The 22,771-nt window shown below is 40.3% G+C and overlaps 1 protein-coding gene across 1 annotated transcript in view; it reads right to left on the bottom strand.

Annotated features, from left to right (window-relative positions):
• Window positions 1-22,771, bottom strand: part of Dsg3 (desmoglein 3) — a 43,301-nt gene that overhangs the window by 11,823 nt on the left and 8,707 nt on the right. The window contains exons 2-12 of the mRNA XM_045134713.1: window positions 15,573-15,804; window positions 12,862-12,919; window positions 9,232-9,267; window positions 8,855-8,983; window positions 7,623-7,778; window positions 7,083-7,227; window positions 6,314-6,480; window positions 5,219-5,347; window positions 4,530-4,715; window positions 1,001-1,272; window positions 274-413 (exon numbers count right to left, since the gene is read on the bottom strand). Of these exons, the coding sequence (XP_044990648.1) occupies window positions 274-413; window positions 1,001-1,272; window positions 4,530-4,715; window positions 5,219-5,347; window positions 6,314-6,480; window positions 7,083-7,227; window positions 7,623-7,778; window positions 8,855-8,983; window positions 9,232-9,267; window positions 12,862-12,919; window positions 15,573-15,804 (1,650 nt within the window). The remainder of the gene's footprint in view (window positions 1-273; window positions 414-1,000; window positions 1,273-4,529; window positions 4,716-5,218; window positions 5,348-6,313; window positions 6,481-7,082; window positions 7,228-7,622; window positions 7,779-8,854; window positions 8,984-9,231; window positions 9,268-12,861; window positions 12,920-15,572; window positions 15,805-22,771) is intronic.

Below are 22,771 nucleotides of genomic sequence, written 5' to 3'. Positions count from 1 at the left end.
TGTTCACCACTCTGCTCGCCAGGCTAGATGGTGTGAATTCTCTTGTGGCAGCCTCACAACTCAGTGTAGATGAACTGGGACTGCAGACGCCTGCTGTTGCATCCACCTTTTACATGATTTCTGGGGATCCAAATTCAGGTATTCACATTTCAGCAGCAAGTCCTTTACCCATTGAGCCATTTCCCCAGCACAGAATAATCTTTCTCAAAAAAAAAAACCAAAAAAAAAAAAAACCAAAAAAAAAACAAACCTTAGAATATTTTCTTTTCTTACCATCTATGGCTAGAACCTCAGCTGTTATTGTCTTATTAACTATGAAAGTAGAATCTCTGTCGATGTTTTTGACAAATTTGATTTGAGCAGTTTTTGGATCAACAGTTAGAAAACCACCATCATTACGACCCATGACATATCTATTTTATAACAGAAAAAAGTAAAATATTACTTCTTTAATGAAAACACTACATACACACATATATATTTATATAAGTATAATATTCATACCAAACCTAAGATGTATATGCACTTACAAAGTCATCAGAAAGTCACATGGTGAGCTACATTTTATAATCATTATTTATATATTAGTCTGCTTACTCAACTTTCTACTCTGGCAAATAAAAGCAGGTACCTGTGTCTTTGCTCTTTAAAATATAAATTGTAGACATTATTATCTTTGTATATTCCTAGGATTCTGATTGGAACTTGTTCTGTGAATGCCTAAACTTTTGCAAGACTCAACTGAAAGAGTTTGTTAAACTTTTTCCTAATCTTTTTTTGACAGACTAAGACACTTTTTAAAGTTTCCATTGACCTGCGAATTTTTCCTTATAGCATAGTATATTCTAATGATTTATATACACATCTCTTCCTGAATTTTTTAGTTTCTCATTTCATCCCATTTGTACCTCTGGGTTTGGTAGTTAGTCGACTGCACATTATGCTGTAATTGCTTGTAGATTAAACCCCCCAAACCAATAAGATATAAAAATAGTCTTACCTGACAGATGAGGCAGCTTTCCTAGTGTCTTCATCAATGGCTTGATATGTTCCCAGAATATAACCAATCAATTTTTTAGTACTTAAGTCTTTTTTCACAGTAAATGTCTTGGAAGTAGGATGGAATGAAATGCCTTCTCTTACATTGGTTATCTGAATGGTGACTGGAGTTGACTGCACTCGATACTGGGAGATGACTGACTGGTGAAATTCAGCTTTGTTTCTGACAGCGATGCTAAACTGCATGGTTTGCACTTGTTCATAATCTAGGGGCTGGAGTGAAAGTAAAATCAGATGAAAAGCTACAATCTGACAAACCCAGCAGAGGATCAAGTATTTCATGAAAGATGCAACAGATGGGTCCTTTTATTTCTATAGAACACAACCGGTTTCAGAAATCATTGTAGCGCTGATATAAAGAATACTTCAGGATTCCGGGCTGGAGAGATGGCTTAGCGGTTAAGTGCTTGCCTGTGAAGCCTAAGGACCCTGGGTCGAGGCTCGGTTCCCCAGGTCCCACGTTAGCCAGATGCACAAGGGGGCGCACGCGTCTGGAGTTCGTTTGCAGAGGCTGGAAGCCCTGGCGCGCCCATTCTCTCTCTCTCCCTCTATCTGTCCTTCTCTCTGTGTCTGTCGCTCTCAAATAAATAAATTAATTAAAAAAATATTAAAAAAAAAGAATACTTCAGGATTCTTAACCTCATTTTGGTAAGTGATATTTACAAAGCCGAGATCCCAATTTTTAGATTAACAAAATATCACTGTAGCCTCTTTAGGCTGTGAGGTATAATAGAAGAACCCCAAGTAACCTGTTTCTTTCCAAAAACTTATTAACAGTTATCGGTTGCTAGGGGAGGTAGAGACATTTTTGCCAGTGATAAGCTGATGAGCTGCATGAGCTCTAGTAAACAACCCTCCCATGCTTATGCGGGCACCCTAAACTAAACTCAGTAGGTCACATACACAAGAAAAAAATTATATCAAAACAGGAAAGCAACTAGTTGGGAAGAAGAAGGGATTCAGTGGAAGAAGGATGGGGAAGGGGATTATGTTCAAAATATATTATGATATGTATATAAAAATTATCCATAAGAATAGCATTTAAAAAATTATAAGCAAGGCTGGGCATGGTGGCATAGGCCTTTAATCCCAGCACTTGGGAGGCAGAGGTAGTAGGATCACCTCGAATTCAAGGCCATTCTGAGACTATAGGTGAATTCCAGGTTAGCCTGGGCTAGAGTGAGACCCTACCTCAGAAAGAAATTATAAGCATAACCATAAATATTTATTACATAAAGTACATATCCTGCTGTTTCTTCTACTTGTCTCATAGAAAGAACCCCAAATCCACTGCAGTAGCATCGTGTGAATCTTGGTTCTGCTACATGACAGCCATATGTGGCTGAGCATGAAGTACAGTTTTTCAGATTCCCAACTTTTCACTTCTGTTTAAGCAGCACTGACTTTTATTTTATTTTACCATTTTAGTTTTTGCAGTGTTAGGGGTTAAACCTGGGTTATTATATGTAGTAGGAAAGTTCAAGGTGAAGCCATCTCTTAGCTCTTAAATTTTCATTTTCAAAACCAAGCTTTACCTTATCGTGTTCTTGTGAGAACTGAATGAATTAAGTCACATAATGCATCTCTATACATAGTAGACATGGTCATTCACAGAGTAGTCATTGGATTCATGTACAACAATGTCTTTTCTGATGTAAATAATAGTCCAAGAATCAAAGGCAAAACATTTCAATCTTAGCAAAAAGCCCACCTGCAAAACAGCAAGCAGGTGACCTGACTCCTCACTGAACCTTCTTAGATGTTCTTGAATAATAACTGTTTGACTCTCATAAGATGGCCCAAGTGGAGGCCTGGATCCCAGGATACCTTCTCCTTCCTCCTCCTCCTTTTCTTCTTCTTTTAAATTCACTTGTGTTTTTATCCCCCCAGGGTGGTAACATAAGAAAATGTTAAGTTGTGTTTTATCTATTTATCACTAAAAATGTACTTTGAGGTGACAGATCTAGAAGTTAGAGTTAGCTGCAGTGATTGGTTTCTATGACTCAGCCTTTCTCAGTGAAGGGGGGTGTGGCATAGGCAGGTCATTAGACTAGACCACGTAAGAGACATTGAAATCACAGAATTCTGTGCGAAGCAAAGGGTTCCTTTTGCTTAGGAGATGCATATTAGAACCACCTAAGTGTGGCATGTTAAAGAGATGCTTGACTCAGTTGTTTGCTTTTTATTTTGCAGATTTTGTTCAAAAAATAGGAATTCATATTCCCCTTTTCTAGAGAAGTTGTTATTTCTTTCTCTGATGACATTAGCTCATGGGTTCATTTGCAGTGGCTAGAGGCTTTGGCATACCCATGTTCTCTCTCTCTTTCTCTCTCTCCTTGAAAATAAATAAATAATATATATATATATATATATATATATATACATATATATATATATACATACATACATAAGTAATATACATATACACACACATATATATACATACATAAGTAATATACATATACACACACATATAAATGTATATATATACATACATAAGTAATATACATATACACACATATATATACATACATAAGTAATATACATACACACACACATATATATATGTGTGTATATATATATATATATATATACACATAGGTAATATACATACACACACACACACATATATATATACATAAGTAATATACATATACACACACACATATATATATACATACATACATAAGTAATATACATACACACACACATATATATACATAAGTAATATACACACACATATATATACATACATAAGTAATATACATACACACACATATATATGTGTATATATATACATGCATACATAAGGAATACACACACACACACATACATACACAGGTTGATAAACTTTCAAGCCACTACTCCATGTATTCTCATATCTGACTTCAATCCAGTTGTAGACAGTGAATCTGATTCACATAAAAATATATTCACTTTCTTGTGCCAGATAGCAGGCAGACCTCAAACCACATGTATGTTGTACATGTGTATCTCTCTCTCTCATATGTGTGTGTGTGTGCGCATGCATGCATGCATGTTGATGATGGAAAATATGGTAGTATGGAAGGAAATAAACAAACATATTAGGATAAATTGTAGGTAATAGAGCTAGGAGGCTATTAGGAAACTCTATTATCATTACTTATTTTGAGAGAGAGAGAGAGAGAGAAAGAATAGGCACGCCAGGGCCTTCAGCTGCTGCAAACAAACTTCAGATGTGTGTGCCCCTTTGTGTGCATGTGCGACATTGCACGCTTGTGCCACTATGGATCTGGCTTTGTGGGACCTGGAGATTTGAACATGCATTCTTGGGCTTCACAGGCAAACGTCCTCACCACTAAGACATTTCTCCAGCCCAGGAAACTCTCTTTTTATGTGTTTTCTAAGTACTTTTTAGTGAAGTAGTAGAAGCAATACCCTCGGCTAGTATAGAATATTTTTATGCATGAAGAAAACTCAGCCTTTACCTTAACCACTTTTAGGATGCCTTCATTGGTTCTGGGGTCTGTTTCAATTTCAAACCAATTTCCTTCATTTCCAGAGGTAAAGTAGTACACAGCCAACCAGTTGTCTGTGTGTTCTTCATCCCAGTCTGTCACTTGAAATCGGAGTACTTCAGAATTTAAAGTATTTTCCTCAATACGTGCTGAATACTGAAAAGGAGATAAGCACACTTTAAGACTTAAATGCAGGGCTCTACCTTAAAGGATTACATTTATTTTAACTGGTATTCATCTTTTCTTCTTGAGTCATGCATTGACTTCATGCTAATTCCCGAATACTTAAGCTTATTTTTAAAAAATATTTTTTATTTGTTTATTTGACAGAGAAAGAAGTGTGTGTGTGTGTGTGTGGGGCGGCGGGGAGAGAATGGGCACACCAGGGTCTCCAGCCATTGCAAACAACCTCCAGATGCACGCACTTCCTTGTGTATCCGGCTAACTTGGGTCCCGGGGAATCAAACGTGGGTCCTTTGGCTTTGCAGGCAAACACCTTAACCGCTAAGCCATCCTTCCAGCCCAAACTTTTTTTTTTTTTTAAAATAAATATGTAGAAAACTTAAAAGTCAACAAGCAGGCAATTAGCCCATTGGCATGGTCAAATATTAGGCATATATAAAATGACTCTTCAAAGACCAGTGGATGCATGGATGTACCTGAGAGTCGCTAAGCACCGGGAAGTTATCGTTGACATCTTTTACTTTAATGCTGCATTCACACTGAGTTGATAGTCCTTCTCCATCTTTGTCAGCACCACTCACAACCAGATGGTAGCTGCTAATTTGCTAAATTTGGAGAATAAAAAAAGAACCATGATCATTCTTACAAGCACGTGAGTGGCCAGTATATGTTTTCTGTGGGTAAAGTGGAGAAAACATTCATGTTCTCAGATCCTACAGTGCATGCATTGCTAAGTGTCCATGAAAGAGGGGATGGATGGGAGTCTGGGTGATGAGTAGAAATTAGAAGACCTAAAAAAAGTATTTTTTTTTGGTTTTCTGAAGTAGGGTCTCATGCTAGCTCAGGCTGACCTAGAATTCACTACGTAGTCTCAGGGTGGCCTTGAACTCTTGGCAATCCTCCTACCTCTGCCTCCCGAGTGCTGGGATTAAAAGCATGCACCGCCACGCCTGGCCCAAGGTTTTCGTTTTGTAAAGTTTTGAAGGCAGTATTGTAGGTTTAGATCAAAAACTGGCAATAAGGGTGGTCATATGAGAGCAAAGCTCATTTCAAGCTTCTCTGCTAGCCTATTGGGATAAAACCATTTGTGCAAAAGTAATATGCGTCTGAGAATCCTGTGCTTACGAAGACAGATGGTGGTGGAGGGAGGTGACGAGAAAAGACAGGGAATTGGTTCTTTGGGGTTTATCAGCAGAAGCAAAATTAAAAGTAGACTTCTAGAGAAAAACATCAAACATGCTTTAATCCCGGATAGAAATTTCACCCTTCGTCTAACTAATTTCCTTCATTCCCTAAGGAGTCGATCATACTGCAATCTGCATTTATGTGCATCAGTGTCTTTAATCCACTCATTTTCACTCCCACTTGTATGTGAATGGGGTTGACTGTGGAGGTTGCAAAGATGCATCCCACGGTAGCAGAACTGCTCAAGAAAAACCACAGTGTTGCTGGATAAGTCCGGGTGAGAACTGGCAACTTCTTTTTCCTTTATCTTCTTAGTCTCAAGTAAAATCCTTAGTCCTAAGTACAATTTTTTTTTAGGCTTGAACATCCCGAGAGCCTTATTTTACCTCTCGATCAAGAGAATTGGTCAAAGTTCGGACTTCCCCAGTGTTTCTGCCTATGAGGAACATGGGCATGCCTGCAGGTTCCTGAGAGACAATTTTGAAGGCAATTTTAGAGTTCAGATGGTTTGGCTCGTCTGCATCTGTGGCATTCAGTATCATTACCAGTGAGTCTGGGAATACAGGAAAATCAGTAATGAACATGTGATGACTGACTTTGCATTCACATTAAACATTCAGTACAGCTTCATGGTGGTCCCTGTTTTAAAAACTATATGTGTGCTAAAAAAAAAAATACTGGGTGTCAGACTTTTATTCTACGTCTCTCCATCAGGCAGAAGTTGTTGCCTTCCAGGAAAATTCACCTGTCCTCCCTCAGCCTTGGCTTTGTTGAGGTGGAAGATGTTTTCTGTCTTAATTTTTCCCCTAACAGGCATTCCTACTTGTTTCCTTTTCCTAAGATCCAAGTAAAGTGAGTGTGCTCTCTCCCTTTTAATCTAAAACTAGCCAGCACATGCCTGTGGCCTAAGGAGACCTCTGTAGCTTTGCATCTGCCTGACACCCACATTACTGGTGCACATTGTCTAAGATGCTATCAACTTGGCATCTAGAAATATAATCACTATAATCTAATTGATATCATATGGACAATCAGTTTAACTACAAAAGGAAAAGTCAGACTATCTCAATAATTTTTTTTGCAAAATTTACAAATATAAGATGATCCTTAAAAACTAAATGAATCAGAGGTGGTAGGCACTGTGAAGAGACTTACTTGAGGCACTGTTTTCTTCAATTTCACCCTGGAATATGCTTTGTGAAAATACTGGAGAATTATCATTGACATCTAAAATTTTGACTGTTAGCATAAGTGGTCTCTCTACATCTTGTCCCAAGGCATTTAGAGCTCGACATGTGATCTAGAAAAGGAGGGAAAATGTTCTTCTTTATTACTTTGCAAATTGATTTGCATATTACTAAAGCACATAGAAATTAGGTAAATCCTGACATATTCAGAAGTTATAAGTGCAAAGAAGAAAAGTACTTTTCCAGAAAGGGTAGACAACAAAGGAAAGAATGCCCTTCTCTTGTCATTGGCCAAGTTGCCACTTCCTCCTAACAGGATGAAGCTCTTGGTAAGCTTTATGCCAAGCGTCAGCCCGCCCTTGTGTACCCTCCTGATGTATCCATCCATTGAGTCTCTCCTGGTGGAAGGATTTATGTTATTGCTGGTCCCAATTTCACCAACGGAAGAGCTACCTTCTAAAGCCATGAGCTACAAAGGGAAGAGTAGCCTGTGTTGACACAAACTTACCAGGAAGCTTGGGGTTTCCTCACGATCCACTATAGCTGTTATGTTAATATCACCAGTGTTTGGGTCGACCACGAAGATTCCGAAAGGGGGCTGATCAATTCCTACCCCAGAGATGCGGTAGGTAATTCTCTGGGATGCTTGGAAATCTGAAGTGATCTATAACCAAAAACACCTAAAATGTCAAGGTGATCATCAAATCAGGCCTGCCCCGACCCTCCTCTGCCTGCGTCTGAAGTTGTCTGTTCATTTGATGCACTTTTTTTTTGTATTATTAGATTGTGGGAATAGGAAATAAAATGAAACCATTAGTTCTACTACCAGCATGGACAATATTTATTGGTCACTTTTTGCTTTAGAATACTTGTTCATATTGCAGCAGTATGGTAACTAATGTTGAAAGAAAGTCAAGAACACTTAATAAGGATAAGGTTTACTCCTTACTCAAAAATGTTTAAAAAGGGATGCTTTCCCAAGTTAAAAGAGGAGGCAGTGAAGGAGAAAATGGAGAAAAGTAGATGTTCAAAGTATGTATGAAATGAATTATATATTTATTTATTTAGTTGATAGAGACTGAGAGAGCAAGAGAGAGAGAATGGGTATACCAGGGCATCCAGCCCTTGCAAACAAAGTCTAGATGCATGCATCACCTTGTGCATCTAGCTTTTTTTTTGGGGGGGGGTACTGGGTAATTGAACTTGGGTCCTTAGCCTTTACAATCAAGCACCTTAACCACTGAGAAACCTCTCCACCCCTGAATTGTTTTTATTATAATTTTTTTTTTATTATTATTGTTTTTATTATAATTTTTATGACTGTTTAATGGAGGGGATTTCAAATATTAATATCAAGTTTGAATAGTATATTTGAACATTGTGCATCTCATCACCCAACCTGAATCATTATCCCTTCATGCCCAATTCAGTGTTTACTGTCAATTACTTCTCTACTTCTCTGTGTGTTTTATATTTGTTTATTAGAATCTAGATTCATATAAGCATACACATGTTTCTTAATCCCATTTTATAATAACGCTAAAGGCTGTCATTGATTCCTCATCTTTGACTTTCTTGTTTTTACATCACTAAGATGGAATTTTGTTGGAGACAGTATTTTGTTTGTTCTGTACACTTCCCAGTGTGAATTTTGCTAATAGAAAAGGCTAAGTTGTATTTAATTCACATGAAATACATTTATTCAAAAACACTCACAATGCCCCTGTCAGTATGCCTTACCTTGGCAATTGGGTTTCTTTTTGAGTTATCTTCTCTTTCTCTGCAGGGCTTGGCAAATTTCACCCACTCCCGTTTGTATCTTCTGATGTGTTGCACTGCTGCTGGATCCTCCTGGTGCTGTTCTTTCATCTTACATAAAAGGACCCCATTTTATTATGCTTGTTGTTGGCAATTCTTACTTCAAATATTAATTATAGATAGGTATATAGATTGAGAAACCTTCTGTATTTCAAGTTTGATAATTATTTGCTCTACCTAACACTTTGTTAAGAAGGAAACATTAGATGAGGCCATTATAAAAACGTTAAAAAAATTTGTAAAATTTATAAGATATTTAAAAAATATTATGAAATTATGAAAAAATTTACATACTTTACCTCTATTTGCAGTTCTCCATGAACGAATAGGGCCACCTGTTGATATTGAAATAGAATCAAATTACATGTGAGTTCTTCAAACAAGTGATTGCATGAAGTTACTAATTCTAACTAGTACATTTTGTGTTTCTATTTCAAATGAAGTAGGTTTGGAGAAGCAGAATTAAAAGTGTCAAATCCTACCAGGAGAAGAAATATTTCTCAATATATAAAAAGATCCTCTAGATTTTTGTCGTCATTGTTGTTGCTTTCAATTCAGGATCTCACTCTAGCCCAGGCTGCCCTGAAACTCACTCTGTAGTTCCAGGCTGGCTTCGAACTCACAGTGATCCTCCTACTTCTGCTTTCTGAATGCTGGGATTAAAGGCATGCACCAACATATCTGGCTAAGTTTTTCTAGTTTTTGTACAATTAAAAATATTATTTATTTATTTATTTTTATTTTTATTTATTTATTTATTTATTTTTTTTATTTTTTTTGGTCTTTCAAGGTAGGGTCTCACTCTGGCTCAGGCTGACCTGGAATTCACTATGTAGTCTCAGGATGGCCTTGAACTCTCGGTGATCCTCCTACCTCTGCCTCCCAAGTGCTGGGATTAAAGGCGTGCGCCACCACGCCCGGCTTATTTATTTATTTTTAAAAGGGAGAGAGGGAGAACGATAGAGAGAGAGATAGAAAGAGAGAGAAGAGTAAGAAAAAAAGAAGGAGGAGGAGAAGGAAGAGGTGGAAGAGGGAGAGAATGGACACACCAGGGCCTTACTACTGCAAACACTTTCCAGACTGTATTTTGCTGATTGGAATTAGCAAAGTGATGCATGTGCCACTTTGCACAGCTGGCTTTATGTGGGGATTGTAGAATCGAACCCCGGTTGTCAGGCTTGGAAAGCAAGCATATTAACCACTGAGAAATCTCTTCAGCCTTCCTCTAGTTTTTAATGGGACTTCAGATTTTTTGTAAATTAAAGAACTTTTCACTTGGAGGTTGATGCAGAATTGCCACAAGTTTGAGACTGGCCTAGGTTAGAAAGTCTAGTGTATAGAGTGAGACCTTGTCTCAAACATACAGAAAAAAAAGAAAAAAGAAGAAAAAGATGGAGGAAGAGGAGGGGGAAAGAAAAGGGAAGAAGATAAGAGGGGGAAGAGAGGAGGAGGGAGGAGGAGGAGGAGGACAAGAATGAGGAGAAAGAGAAAAAGGAAGAAGAAGAGGAGGAAGAAGAGGAGGAGGAAGAAGCAGCAGCAGGAGCAGCTGTTTGACTGTCAAATTGTGCTTAGCAGCCAGTTATGGAAACTAGATGTTTCTTATCTGGTTAAGACCTAAACAGCTCTAAGGGGCCATGGAAATCATTGCTTTGGGAAACTAAAGCCACTGCAATACATGTCAGAAAGTAGTGTCGTGGCAATGAGAAAGTAATCACATAGAAAATTGGTACCAGGAATTGAGTTGTTGCTACAACAAACCTGACCATGTGGTTCCTAAGCTTTTGGAACTGGTTTGCAGGAGGAATATGTAAGAATTTGAAATTTTGGGTTAGAGAAGCATTTGAATGCTTAAGCAGAGATTGATTGATGGTCCATTCTGGTGGGACTTTGAAAGACCAGGTGACAGAGAGAAATGTAAACTGTAGAGGTTTAGCTCATGAGGCTTCAGAGAAGACTTGGGTGTGGTCACCTTTTCATTGCTGAGATAAAGCACCCAACCCAAAGCAGCAGCTGATAAGAGGAGAGTTTTTATTTTGGTTTAGTCTCTAGGGGGAAGCTTCCTGATAGGAGTGTTTGCATATCCTGAGCAGAGGCTGGACATCACCTTTGCTGCAGCATGTGTAAAACAGTAGCAGAAGAGTGATCCAAGTTCTGGAAAAAGGGAGCTGGCTCTAACACCCCTAGCCCACCCCCAACAACACACCTCCTTCAGCAAGGCCCCATGTCCCAAATCCCCATCAGTTGGGGACCAACCAAACATTCAGAACATATGAGTTTATGGGAGATATCTGACTAAAAGCAACACAGACTCTATTAGAATCTAGGCTAGAAAAAATGAATGTGATATTTTGGCAAAGAATCTGACTGTATTTTACCTATATTCAGAGAAATTGAGCAAAGTTAATTTTTTTTTTTTTTTTTGAGGTAGGATTTCAATGTAGCTCAGGCTGACCTGGAATTCACTATGTAGTCTCAGGGTGGCCTCAAACTCATGGCAATCCTTCTACCTCTGCCTCCCAAGTGCTGGGATTAAAGGTGTGTTCCACCACACCCGGCCGCAAAGTTAAAAGTAATGGGTTAATGTGTTTGGTGGAGAACATTTCAAGGAAGAAAGGCATTGAGTCTCTGCATAACTTATTTTTTTTTTAATTTATTTATGAGAGAAAGAGATAGAGAATGGGAATGCTAGGGCCTCTAGTCACTGCAAACAAACTCCATATTCATGTGCCACCACAGGCATCTGGCTTATGTGGGCACTGGGGAGTTGAACCTGGGTCCTTAGGCTTTGCAGTCAAATACCTTAACCACTAGGCTATCTCTCTAGCCCTATGCACAATTTTTGCTAACTGTTCTGATTCAAATCTGCAGTGAAAGAATAAAATGCAAAGCAGAGGGATATAAACAATGTGAAGTTTTACAAAGAAAGCAGGTAAGCAAGTTTAAAGTTCCATACACTGTAGCCAACAGAAGGGTTACAGTTGTTTAGGAGATTACCACCATTAAAGAGGAGCCTACTGCTCTGTACTGGGGTGTTATGAAAGATGTTCTAAGGGTAAGACCCAACTAGCTGAGGCCTCAATCCAGGAATAATGCAAATTGTTTGAAAGGCCTGAAGGGAGGGGCCAGATGCCATTCTGAGCTGGTAGAAAAGCTTGGCAGCAGTATCCACATGATAGTGGTTTTACAGGAATGAAAGATACAAGACAATACCAGACAGCCTGTGAGACCAGGCAATATATGGTGGGGTTGGAATCCCTGCAAGGGGACCCTTTGGGAACTACCTTGTAAATTTCAATGGAAACCTGTGGTGGTTTGAACTAGGGGTCGCCCATAAGCCCATGTGTTCTGAACGCTAGGTCCCCACCTAGTGGCAAGTTGGCAATTGGATCCTCCTGGAGGTGTGTATTTTTGGGGGGTGGGCTTTTGGGTGTTATAGCCAGCTCCCCTTGCCAGTGTTTGGCACACTTGCCTGCTGCTGTTGTCCACCTGGTGTTGGCCAGGAGGCGATGTCCAGCCTCTGCTCATGCCATCGTTTGCCATGCCATCCTGGAGGTTCCCAAAGCCCAAAATAAACCCTTTTCTTCCACAGGCTGTGTTGGTCTGGTGCTTTCTGCCACCAACAGAAGGTAGACACAACAAGACCCCAGGATGATGGAGATGTCAGGATGATTGGATGTTGGCTAAGAAAAGCCAAAGATGGAGACGGAGACGGAGAGGGAGAAAGGGAGGGAGGGAGGGAGGGAGGGAGGGAGAGAGAGAGAGAGAGAGAGAGAGAGAGAGAGAGAGAGAGAGAGACAGACAGACAGACAGACACAGACTATGAAGGCTTCAAGTAACAGAGCTTCATCGGCAGAACTTCCCAAGCCTTCTAGAAGATTTCATCATGGATTTCAGAGTCCAGACACAGAGCTACAGGGTTTTCTGTTTACCCACTGCATTTCCGTGTTTCTGTAGGTCCCTCTCTCCTTGCTGTGGCTCCGCTCTTTCCTTTTGGAGTGGGAACTTTTACTCTGTATGGTCACATGCCGGAACATTTTGACTTGTGTTTTGATTTTACATGGCTATAGTTAAGAAAGGGCCTTGAGTCTCAGATGTGACTTTGGACTTTTGAATTCTATCAGGACTGTTAGGGACTGTGGGTACTCTTGAAGTTAGACTGAATGCGTTTTGATCCTAAGATGGCCATAGAGCCTATGGAGCCAGGGGCAGAATGCTGTGATTTGGATGAAAAATAAGCTAGTTGGATCTGTTTGCCAGGGTTGTGAAACCTTAGTAGGCTTCAACCTCGCTGGTGGACAAGTCTTACAGGGCGGGGTGGGGGGGAGAGTTGGAAGGCAGGGGACTTGAGATTTTGTCATCCAGCCCCACTTCCTGTTGTCCTATGCTTCCTGGTTGTTGAAGCAACATGACTTTATCATCCCCCCCAAAATTGTAGCCAAATTAAACTCTTTTTCTTCCATAAGTTGTTTCTGGTAGGGTGTCTGCTCACAGCTCTGAGATAGTAACCTGACAGTAGGGATTGTTAAAAACTTGTGCTGGGATGTTGATGCATGTCTGTGATTCCAGACATAGGAGGCTGAGGCAGAAGGATTGTTAAGACTTGGAGGCCAGGGCTGGAGGGATGGCTTAGCAGTTAATGTACTTGCCTTCAAAGCCAAGGGGCCCAGGTTTTATTACTCAGGGCCCATGTAAGCCAGATGCACAAGGTAGGTGGCACATGCATCTGGAGTTTGTTTGCAGTGGCTGTAGGTCCTGGTGTGCCATTCTGTCTATCTGTTTCTATGTTTCTGTTATGTCTGAGATAAGTAAAAATATTTAAAAAAATAGTTGGGGTACATAACAAGGGATGCATAGCAAGACTATGTCTCAAGAAACACAAAATGAGGGCTGGAAAGATGGCATAGTGGTTAAAGTGTTTGCCTGACAAGCCTAATGACCCAGGTTTGATTCACCTGGACCCATGTCAGCCAGACGCACAAGGTGGTGCATACATCCTGAGACTACATAGTGAATTCTAGGTCAGCCTGAGCCAGAGTGGGACCCTACCTCAAAAAACCAAAAAAAAAAAAAAAAAAAAAAAAAAAAAAAAAAGAGAGAGAGAGAGAGAGAGAGAAAGTGGGGGGAAAGAAAGATGGAGAAAATAGGCACGACAGGGCCTCTAGCCACTGCACATGAACTCCAGGTGCATTCATTGGGCATCTATATTTATGTGGGTACTGGAGAATCAACCCTGGGTCCTTTGGCTTTGCCAACAAATGCCTTAACCACTAAGCTATCTCTTCACCCCTGAACATTTCTTTAAATGAGTACCGGTAATTAGTATTTGCTTTGAGAATTCTCTGTTCAGTTCTCTGCCCCATTTTTTTGAGTGGATTTTATACATACATACATACATACACACACACACACACACACACACACACACACACACACACACATATATATTGCCAAAAGGATAATGGAGATGTGGTACATTTTATACAATGGAATGCTACTCAGCTTTAAGGGAGAATGAAATAATAAAATTCACAGGAAAATGGATAGTCTCGGAAAATATCATCTGAAGTGAGGTCGCACAGGCTAAGAAAGACAAAGGTGGCATGTTTTCTCTCATGTGTGGCTCCTAAACTGGACCAGTGGGAAAGGAGTACGGCAGGGAATAAGCACTAAGACTCCGGGTGCGCAAGTAAAGTGAGGGCAGGAAAAGCGGCGAGGAGGGCAGAAAGCAGGGGCTACCAGGCAAACTGGTAGAGGAAAGAATACTGGGGTGGAGGGTGAGGCTGGAGCAGTCAGCAAGATAGGAACCTTCCTCTTAGAAACCAGCATATAACATAAAACCCTCAATTAAGGGAGGGTGATGGACCAGAATAAAATGCCTACTAAAAGCTGGAGAAAACTTAGTCCTTAAGCCATGGGCTCTGACTGTGGATCTCAGGGCCAGATCTGGATTAAGCAGTTGGGCAGGGTGATCCATGTGATTTCCCCCCACCCCACAAAAACTGCAGGCCAGACAGAGCTAAAAGGTAAGACCCCATCGCTGAAGACCTCACAGGATGCCTTCTCAGAACACGGAGCGACAATGAGGGAACTGAAAGGCACGCCATTCCTTGCTTGGAAAACCCTCGGGGTGCTAAAAGTTGCTATGGGAACTACTGCCTGACAGTGGTCGTCAACAGTGCAAATAAGCAGGAGACCCTGCAAGCCCTTCCGTCTGCCAGCTAGACAAGTTCACCCTTGGGCACTAGTGGCACACAGCCTTTGTGGGTAACTTCTGGTTAGACACGGGGCCTGCTCGGTGGGAGAGAACTCATAACTTGTGCTGGGAACTACGTCAGCACCCCATGGTGAGGGACAATCACATCACCCAGAGAGAAGATCCCAGTGTTCTCTGTACAAGTTGAGTGGCCAGCTTCATCAAAATGTCTCTCAGAGGCTGGGTGTGGGCTTTAATCCCAGCACTCGGGAGGCAGAGGTGGGAGGATAGCTGTGAGTTCGAGGCCACCCTGAGACTCCATAGTGAATTCCAGGTCAGCCTGGGCTACAGTGAGACCCTACCTCGAATAACCAAAAAAAAAAAAAAAAAAAAAAAAAAATCTCTCATAATCTTAGTCACATTCCATTTAATCGAAGCTGTTCTCACCCTCGGTCAGAGAATCTGTTTTCTATGACAGATGACAGAGAATACTGGGACGATCCAGGAGCCATCAGCACAGTAAAGAAGACAGCGGAACACTTGCAGTGAGGTATGCCACATTGACTTAGGTCCAAGGGAAATTTCGAAAGAAGCAGCGCCATGAACATTGCTCCCAACATTAGCCGGACATCCGCGTCCAGGAAAATAGCAACGAGCACGGTGGCGAACCGAAGCACATCTTAATAAATACAGAGACTACGGAGAAGTCAACACCAACTGATAACACGCCTGCCAAGGCTCGGGGACTGTTGTGGAAGAGGGGCGCGGGGAGAGTGTGGGAGCCACAAGGTGGGGGAACCAACCTGAGGTGTGAGTTTTCCCCCCAGCCCCCCCAGACAGAGGCCCCAACTACGCCACAGTGAACACCACTGACTCTACTGAGGAGGGTCCTCAGGGAATTGGAGGCAGTGGGGAGGGGGGATGACATACTATAAACTATGTTTAAGATTAATCAATTAATTTAAGAAAACTCAAGAAGAAAAGTTAAAGGAGGGTAGGAGGAAGTCAGGCAAGCTAGGCCTGGAACGACAGGACTTGCATCACTTTCCACCTGGAGTGCATCCCTCTCACCTTTCTGCCCAAATATGACTCATCCGTTCAAGGGCCAGCAAGCCCCATGAAGCTGCCTTTACCAATGCGTCATCTTCTGAGTTTGTACAACTCTCGTTCTCTCCCGTGCAGTCTAGCTCACGACACTGTTCTATTTCTTATCATTTAATGTACATGAAACTTTCCAAATCATTGCTCTTTCATTGTTATTTCTTCCACTCAGGAGGCATTTGACAACTGTTTATCGATCTACGGATTATGTGATCTGAAGAAAACCAAGTATGAAGTGACCATGGAAAATAATTTATAAGGAAAAATTGAAGAGTCAAAATAGTAGCTTATGGTCCGTCTGTGATTTCCATTTCACTTTTATTCATGGAGCTTTATACTTGGTATGTCACTTATTATTGATAGCTGCCATCTAAAGGGTAATTTATATTTATAGCCCCTGTTTTATAGTTGTACAGCTAGAGATACAAGACGATGAATGCTCTCTCCTGGCTGAGAGCCCTGCTGGGAGGGCTCAGAGCTTGGCAGCTCTGTCTGCAGGACGCCTTATCACCACCACACCACATCCCAACTCAGGCAGACATAAATAAGTACAGGAAGGTTATATGACAGTTTAGATGTTTATCTGGTCAAAGGCTGTGGTTGCTCCTGAAACAGTGTTAGGGTATGTATTTTCAAAGGTTATCATGAATGGGCAATTCCAAGTCTGAACCTATGAAGTAGTTGTGTCAGAAATAAGAGGCTGGCCTCTTCCATTCTAAACATTTTAGCTGAAACTCCCAATTTCAAAGAGAATGTGTTCAAATTGACATGAAAAGAACTAGTTTAACATGAGTCAAAATGACGGTCCAGCATCACTGCTCTTTATTAGGCAATATCATGAGTTACTGAGATGAGAACAATCTAGTTGCTGAACAACTCCTTTGTCAGATCACAGGAAGGACAGCTCAGCTGCATGTGAGTGAAGGGATGGGCCCCGCATGATCCTCTTTACAGGAAAACTGGAGTCATCCAGAAAGTATGAATCATGTTGGGACTAGCTCCACAGAGAAAGCTTCTTCTAACAGACATTAAGGTCCAACTTCTCTCTGCCTGGGAAACAAAGAAAAATCAGACCCTAGTCTAAGGAGAATTAACCTTGAAGTCTTTCTCTTTCTTTCTTTCTTTCCTTTCTTTCTTTCTTTCTTTCTTTCTTTCTTTCTTTCTTTCTTTCTTTCTTTCTTTCTTTCTCTCTTTCTTTCTCTCTCTCCCTCTCTCTCTTTCTTTTTTCTCTCTTCTCTTTCTATCTTTCTTCCCTCTTTCCCTCCCTTTCCTTTCCTTTCCTTTCCTTTCCTTTCCTTTCCTTTCCTTTCCTTTCCTTTCCTTTCCTTTCCTTTCCTTTCCTTTCCTTTCCTTTCCTTTTCTTTTTTTTAAAATTTATTATTATTATTTATTTATTTGAGAGTGACAGACACAGAGAGAAAGACAGATAGAGGGAGAGAGAGAGAATGGGCGAGCCAGGGCTTCCAGCCTCTGCAAACGAACTCCAGATGCGTGCGCCCCCTTGTGCATCTGGCTAATGTGGGACCTGGGGAACCGAGCCTCGAACCGGGGTCCTTAGGCTTCACAGGCAAGCACTTAACCGCTAAGCCATCTCTCCAGCCCTCCTTTTCTTTTTTCTTTGTTGTTGTTTTTCATGGTAGGGTCTCACTATAGCCCAGGCTGACCTGGAATTCACTATGTATTCTCAGGTTGATCTTGTGCACACATCAGTCCTCCCACCTCGGCCTCCTGAGTGCTGGGATTAAAGGCGTGCACTATCTGTAATCCCAGTGTGCTTATGGTGACATCAGAGGTAGAGGCAGGAGAATTTCCCAGAAGTCTGCAGAGTGACCAGCCTGGTGAATGAAGCGGTGAACAGGAGACCCTGCTTGAGGCAAAGTGGAGGGTGAGGATTAATATTTGAGGTTGTCCTTAGATCCCACACATGTGCTTGGCATGTGCAACCCATGTAAACACATTCACAAAATGTTTTAGTGAACTTTGTTTCTGAAGGCAAATACCTTAACTAAATAAGATGATATGCTTATTAGAAATACTTATTTAATTTCAGACTTTTCAGAAACTAATGTCTAAACTAGTTAATTTAGAAAGCTAGCCTTTGTATCATACTAGAGACGCTAATAAGAATAAATACCACTGGATATTTGCAGATTGTTCCTTCTGAAAGCTGTGTTGGATGCATTCCATTAAGGCAAACAAAAATGGACTTTGGGTCATGATTTCAATCCCAGCCCCAGCCATGTACCTCTGTGTAATTTGCTCAGTCCTCTTTCCTCAGCTGTCAAACATACTCTAGTTAATTAATACCTGTCTGTTTTGAGAATTGAACAAATTCAGATGTAGGGCACATGGATGAGACCCAGTGCCTAGGAAGTTCTTCATAAATGCTAATCCTTTTTACCACCGAATAGCAACATAAAGAAAAGGGTATCCAAGAGCCACTTTGACTAATTTGAACCGACTCGTTATCAGTCACTGCTGTGGACACAGAGCGCTTTCTTTCTTGAACAAAGACACAGTGATCTCTAGGGCTGTGTAGGCTACTCTTTCACAACCTACAGGGGCACTTCTTGCCCTGCAGTTGGTGTGAGTGCGCATGCTGAGGCTGCGCTACGCGTGGTCTGGCCAGCTGTATAGCAATCTGGTAAGAAAGAAAATGTGTGCGTTAGATTCCATTATTCATCATGTAATTATACCTAACCTATGATCTATATAATTTCCTTGTGAGGAGCTTCCCAAAGCAAGCCCTCACCTTAGGCTATTGAAATGACTCTTTACCAGAAAGGAAGGACCGAAGGCCATGAGCTTTATGAGAAATGCCAGGGAGACTGAGTGTTCTGGTCAGAGATGAAAACGGGTTTCAGGTATTAAGCAAGTGGGAGTCCTGATTGTTAGGAGTAATTGCATCTCTCCTGCTTTTGCCAAAGTCAGGTAAGGTTGGGGAATATGCCTTGGCCAGGCTCTATTCTGAGTTTTGATTTGACATTTGGAAATGTCTACTTGGAAACAACTGCTTCACATATGTGTTAGTACTGGAAACAACTGCTTCATGACCAAGGGGAGAGAAAATGCTTCAGGGATTTTCCTTTGCTAAAATGTGCCATTTAAAGGTAACTTCAAGCTCTTTCCCCTCAAAACTATGCTGATGTTTTATAATATAGGTGACTGAAGATAATGCTGCTATATTTAGAACACATTCTTCTCTCAAAATTACATACATAAATCACTTCTGTTTCTTCTTTTACCACCAATATATAATTGAGATTTTTTGAGTTTCAAGTATATATATTAATTTCATAAGTAAAGTTTTACATAACAGTAACATGAAATTAAATAGCTCATAAATAGGTTTCTTTAATCATGAATATTTCTCTAAAAATGTTTACCTTGTGTTGTATGATATGGGTGAGAAAAGCCTAAGTGACTGGATAAATTTGACAGTGTTTTTAAGACTGGGCAAGTGCTTTCCATATTTTGCCCTTCCACATAATTAAACTAGAAGACTGAGAAGCTGAGATTTTGAGAAAAACTCCAGGTTTGAAAATATGTCATTCTGCCACACCCACCATTTATAGTCACTTAAAACAGAGCATTTTTTTTTTCTTGTCAATTTTCAAAATCTTAGTTTCATAGCTGTTCTTGATCTAGTATAACTCAAGAAACATGTAGGTCCTGCCTTGACTTTCTAATTCTGATGTTGGTGGTTACTCAAAACAATAAAGCACAATATTCAGAAGTTACCAAAAATCACCCCAACTCCTATGTATAAAAGTGAGCAACATCAGAGGTTTACAGAAGCACTCTCAAGACACTTCATGAACACAGGGCTGCTTTATTCTCACTGTGGGTGTCCTAAGGAGCAATGGACTGGGGTGACATTATTCTTGACAGTTGAAGCAGCAGGGTCTGCTGTGTGACAAGTGGAACAACTACAGATTCACGCCATGACTTTGGTGCTCCACCTCTTCTTTCTAGATCATCCAGTTTTATGGTCATCGGGTAGAGAAATTGTTTCCAAATTTCCCGACATGTCTTTCAACTCTCTGACCCCACCCTTCAACAACAAAAGAGGCACATTCCCACTCAACAATACTTCTGCGAATGTTGCTTTCTCTCCCATAACCACACTATGTCAAAACTTTGGGTGGCTCCCCATTTCTCAAAGAATTCCATTTGCCTTCACAGAACACACTTCCAATCTCATGCTCCTCTGCCTTTCCAATACACAGTCAGATTCTCCAACACAAGCTTTCCTTCCCATCAAACCAGTGGGCCCATGGCCCCCAGGAAAACGCCATAATTACGCCTGTCTTTGCTTGTGATGGTGTGACAACTCAGGTTCTCTCTCTTCAACCTATTGCTGCCTATCAAAGCCCAACTCTCACCGGATCTACCGAGCATTGCTTGTCTACCCACTTTAGACAGGCATTGTCTTCCTTGAATAGCATTAAGAGCAGAGCACAATTTAATAAGAAGGACAAATGCCATTCCTATACATAGAATTTCAAAATTAAAATTCAAAATTTAAAAGATAAATTTTAAAATTAAGAGTTTTAAAATTTAGGTTAATTTTAAATATTTTATTTATTTATTTATTTATTTTTATTTATTTATTTGAGAGTGACAGACAGAGAGAGAAAGAGGGAGAGAGAGAGAGAGAGAGAGAGAGAGAGAGAGAGAGAGAGAGAGAGAGAGAGAGAAGGAGGGAATGGGTGCGCCAGGGCCTCCAGCCACTGCAAACGAACTCCAGATGCGTGCACCTCCTTGTGCATCTGGTTAACGTGGGTGTTGGGGAATCGAGCCTTGAACCGGGGTCCTTAGGCTTCACAGGCAAGTGCTTAACTGCTAAGCCATCTCTCCAGCCCCTTAATTTTAACAATATGTTTAATTTAACATATCTGACAACTTGTCATTTCAAAATGTAGTTAGGATAAAAATTAAAATTGGTACTATATTTATACTTCATGGTAATTACTAAATCTTCAAATTATGATTATTTTACATGTAATAGCACATCTCACCTCAGATCAACTGTATCTGATAAGGTGAATAGTCACATAAAGCTGGTGGCTATGATACTGGATAAGTCATGTCTATACTCCTTATTTTACTATGATTTTATAGTTTTTAAATAGCATGTGTGTGTATTTGCAATATTTTCCTATGTGGAGGAAAATATCTTGCATGTCAAAGTTTCCCCCGTGACTACTATTAATGGGGAACTGAGGGATGCATTATAGTTTAGGTGAGGATTGTTGAATCATGTGTCCACTATACGAAAGATATTATAGATGAAAGCAACCCAGTATAAGGGTCTCATAGTGATGCTGGGTGAGAGGGGTAAAGCAGAGTTCAGTATAAGGAGAAGCTCCCCTATGTCACCATGGCCCAGCTTCATGTCCTTATAACATTATTCTGACATCCTAGGCTGCATATTTGCTAACTTGTTTATGGACATATGAGTTACCAGGCGATCTGCAGTTAAGTCCCAAACTCTGAGAATCTAATTCAACTCTCACTGTGTTCCTCATAAAATCCTGGGTTACAAAGATTCATAAGATATCTAATGCATTGTACTGTCATAGGAGGAAGAGGGTCTTGGGAAGAAATGATGCTTAGTTTGACCACTGTCTTAAGAGGTGAGGCTGGGAAAGCCTACCATACAAGGCATCCTACTGTGACATTAAACTTAAGTTTTAGAAAGTTCTTGACAGCTGTCTTCCTCTAATTTACAGAAACATCTTCCCAGTTATTTGAGATGAGACAATGACGTGAACTGATGCCTACGCCAACTAAGTTTATCACTCACAATTGGGAAGAAGCATTAGTAAGTTTTGTTATACTCATATATGCTATTTAAGTCTTTGAATATCTTCATGTAAGGGATAAGATTGTGGCCTTTCCCCCCATTATTATAATAAAATTATGGTGTAAACTAGCTTGTAATACCTTGGCTAATATTTTATTCTTTAGACTGTACTTGTCTTTTAGAAAACATTGCATAATGCTTTCCCAATCAACAGAACTATTGTGTTCCTAAAAATCATTCTCCTGAAAAATTTTTGTGTCACCCCCACCCAAATGTTGAATATGCTTTGCATAAAAAAACCGGTTTCCTAAATAATCCTCCCAACTTCTCTAGAGACAAAATTGCTTTGATTTTAATGCCATGGCCTATGACTATTTAACAAACATGTCAGGTATCAAGACCTGGCATGTACAGTTAGACATATGCCTAAACAAGTGATGTGCAGTTGTGGAAAAGTTAAGTGGGTGTCTCTGTCCTGGGTGTTTTAGTCCATGTTAGAACAATGTATTGCTTTGAAGAAAATGAACATATTGTGGAAAAACATAATCCAGGATTAGGATGACTAAGTTTGTTAGCTAAAGAAATACAAAATAGTTAATTTAAAAATCTATGTTTTAATGATTTGCATTTCCTTTGTAAAATACACGAAGAAAAAGTAAGGTAAGGAGGAAATTTAAAGTTTTAAAGTTTTATGTTTAGCTCTTCTAAACTCCTTTTAGGGTTTATAATAGTGATC

Source organism: Jaculus jaculus, chromosome 15 (assembly GCF_020740685.1).
Source record: "Jaculus jaculus isolate mJacJac1 chromosome 15, mJacJac1.mat.Y.cur, whole genome shotgun sequence".
NCBI lineage: Eukaryota > Metazoa > Chordata > Mammalia > Rodentia > Dipodidae > Jaculus > Jaculus jaculus.
Note: the sequence above shows the minus strand (reverse complement) of the source record. Positions and strands in the feature narration are given on the sequence as shown.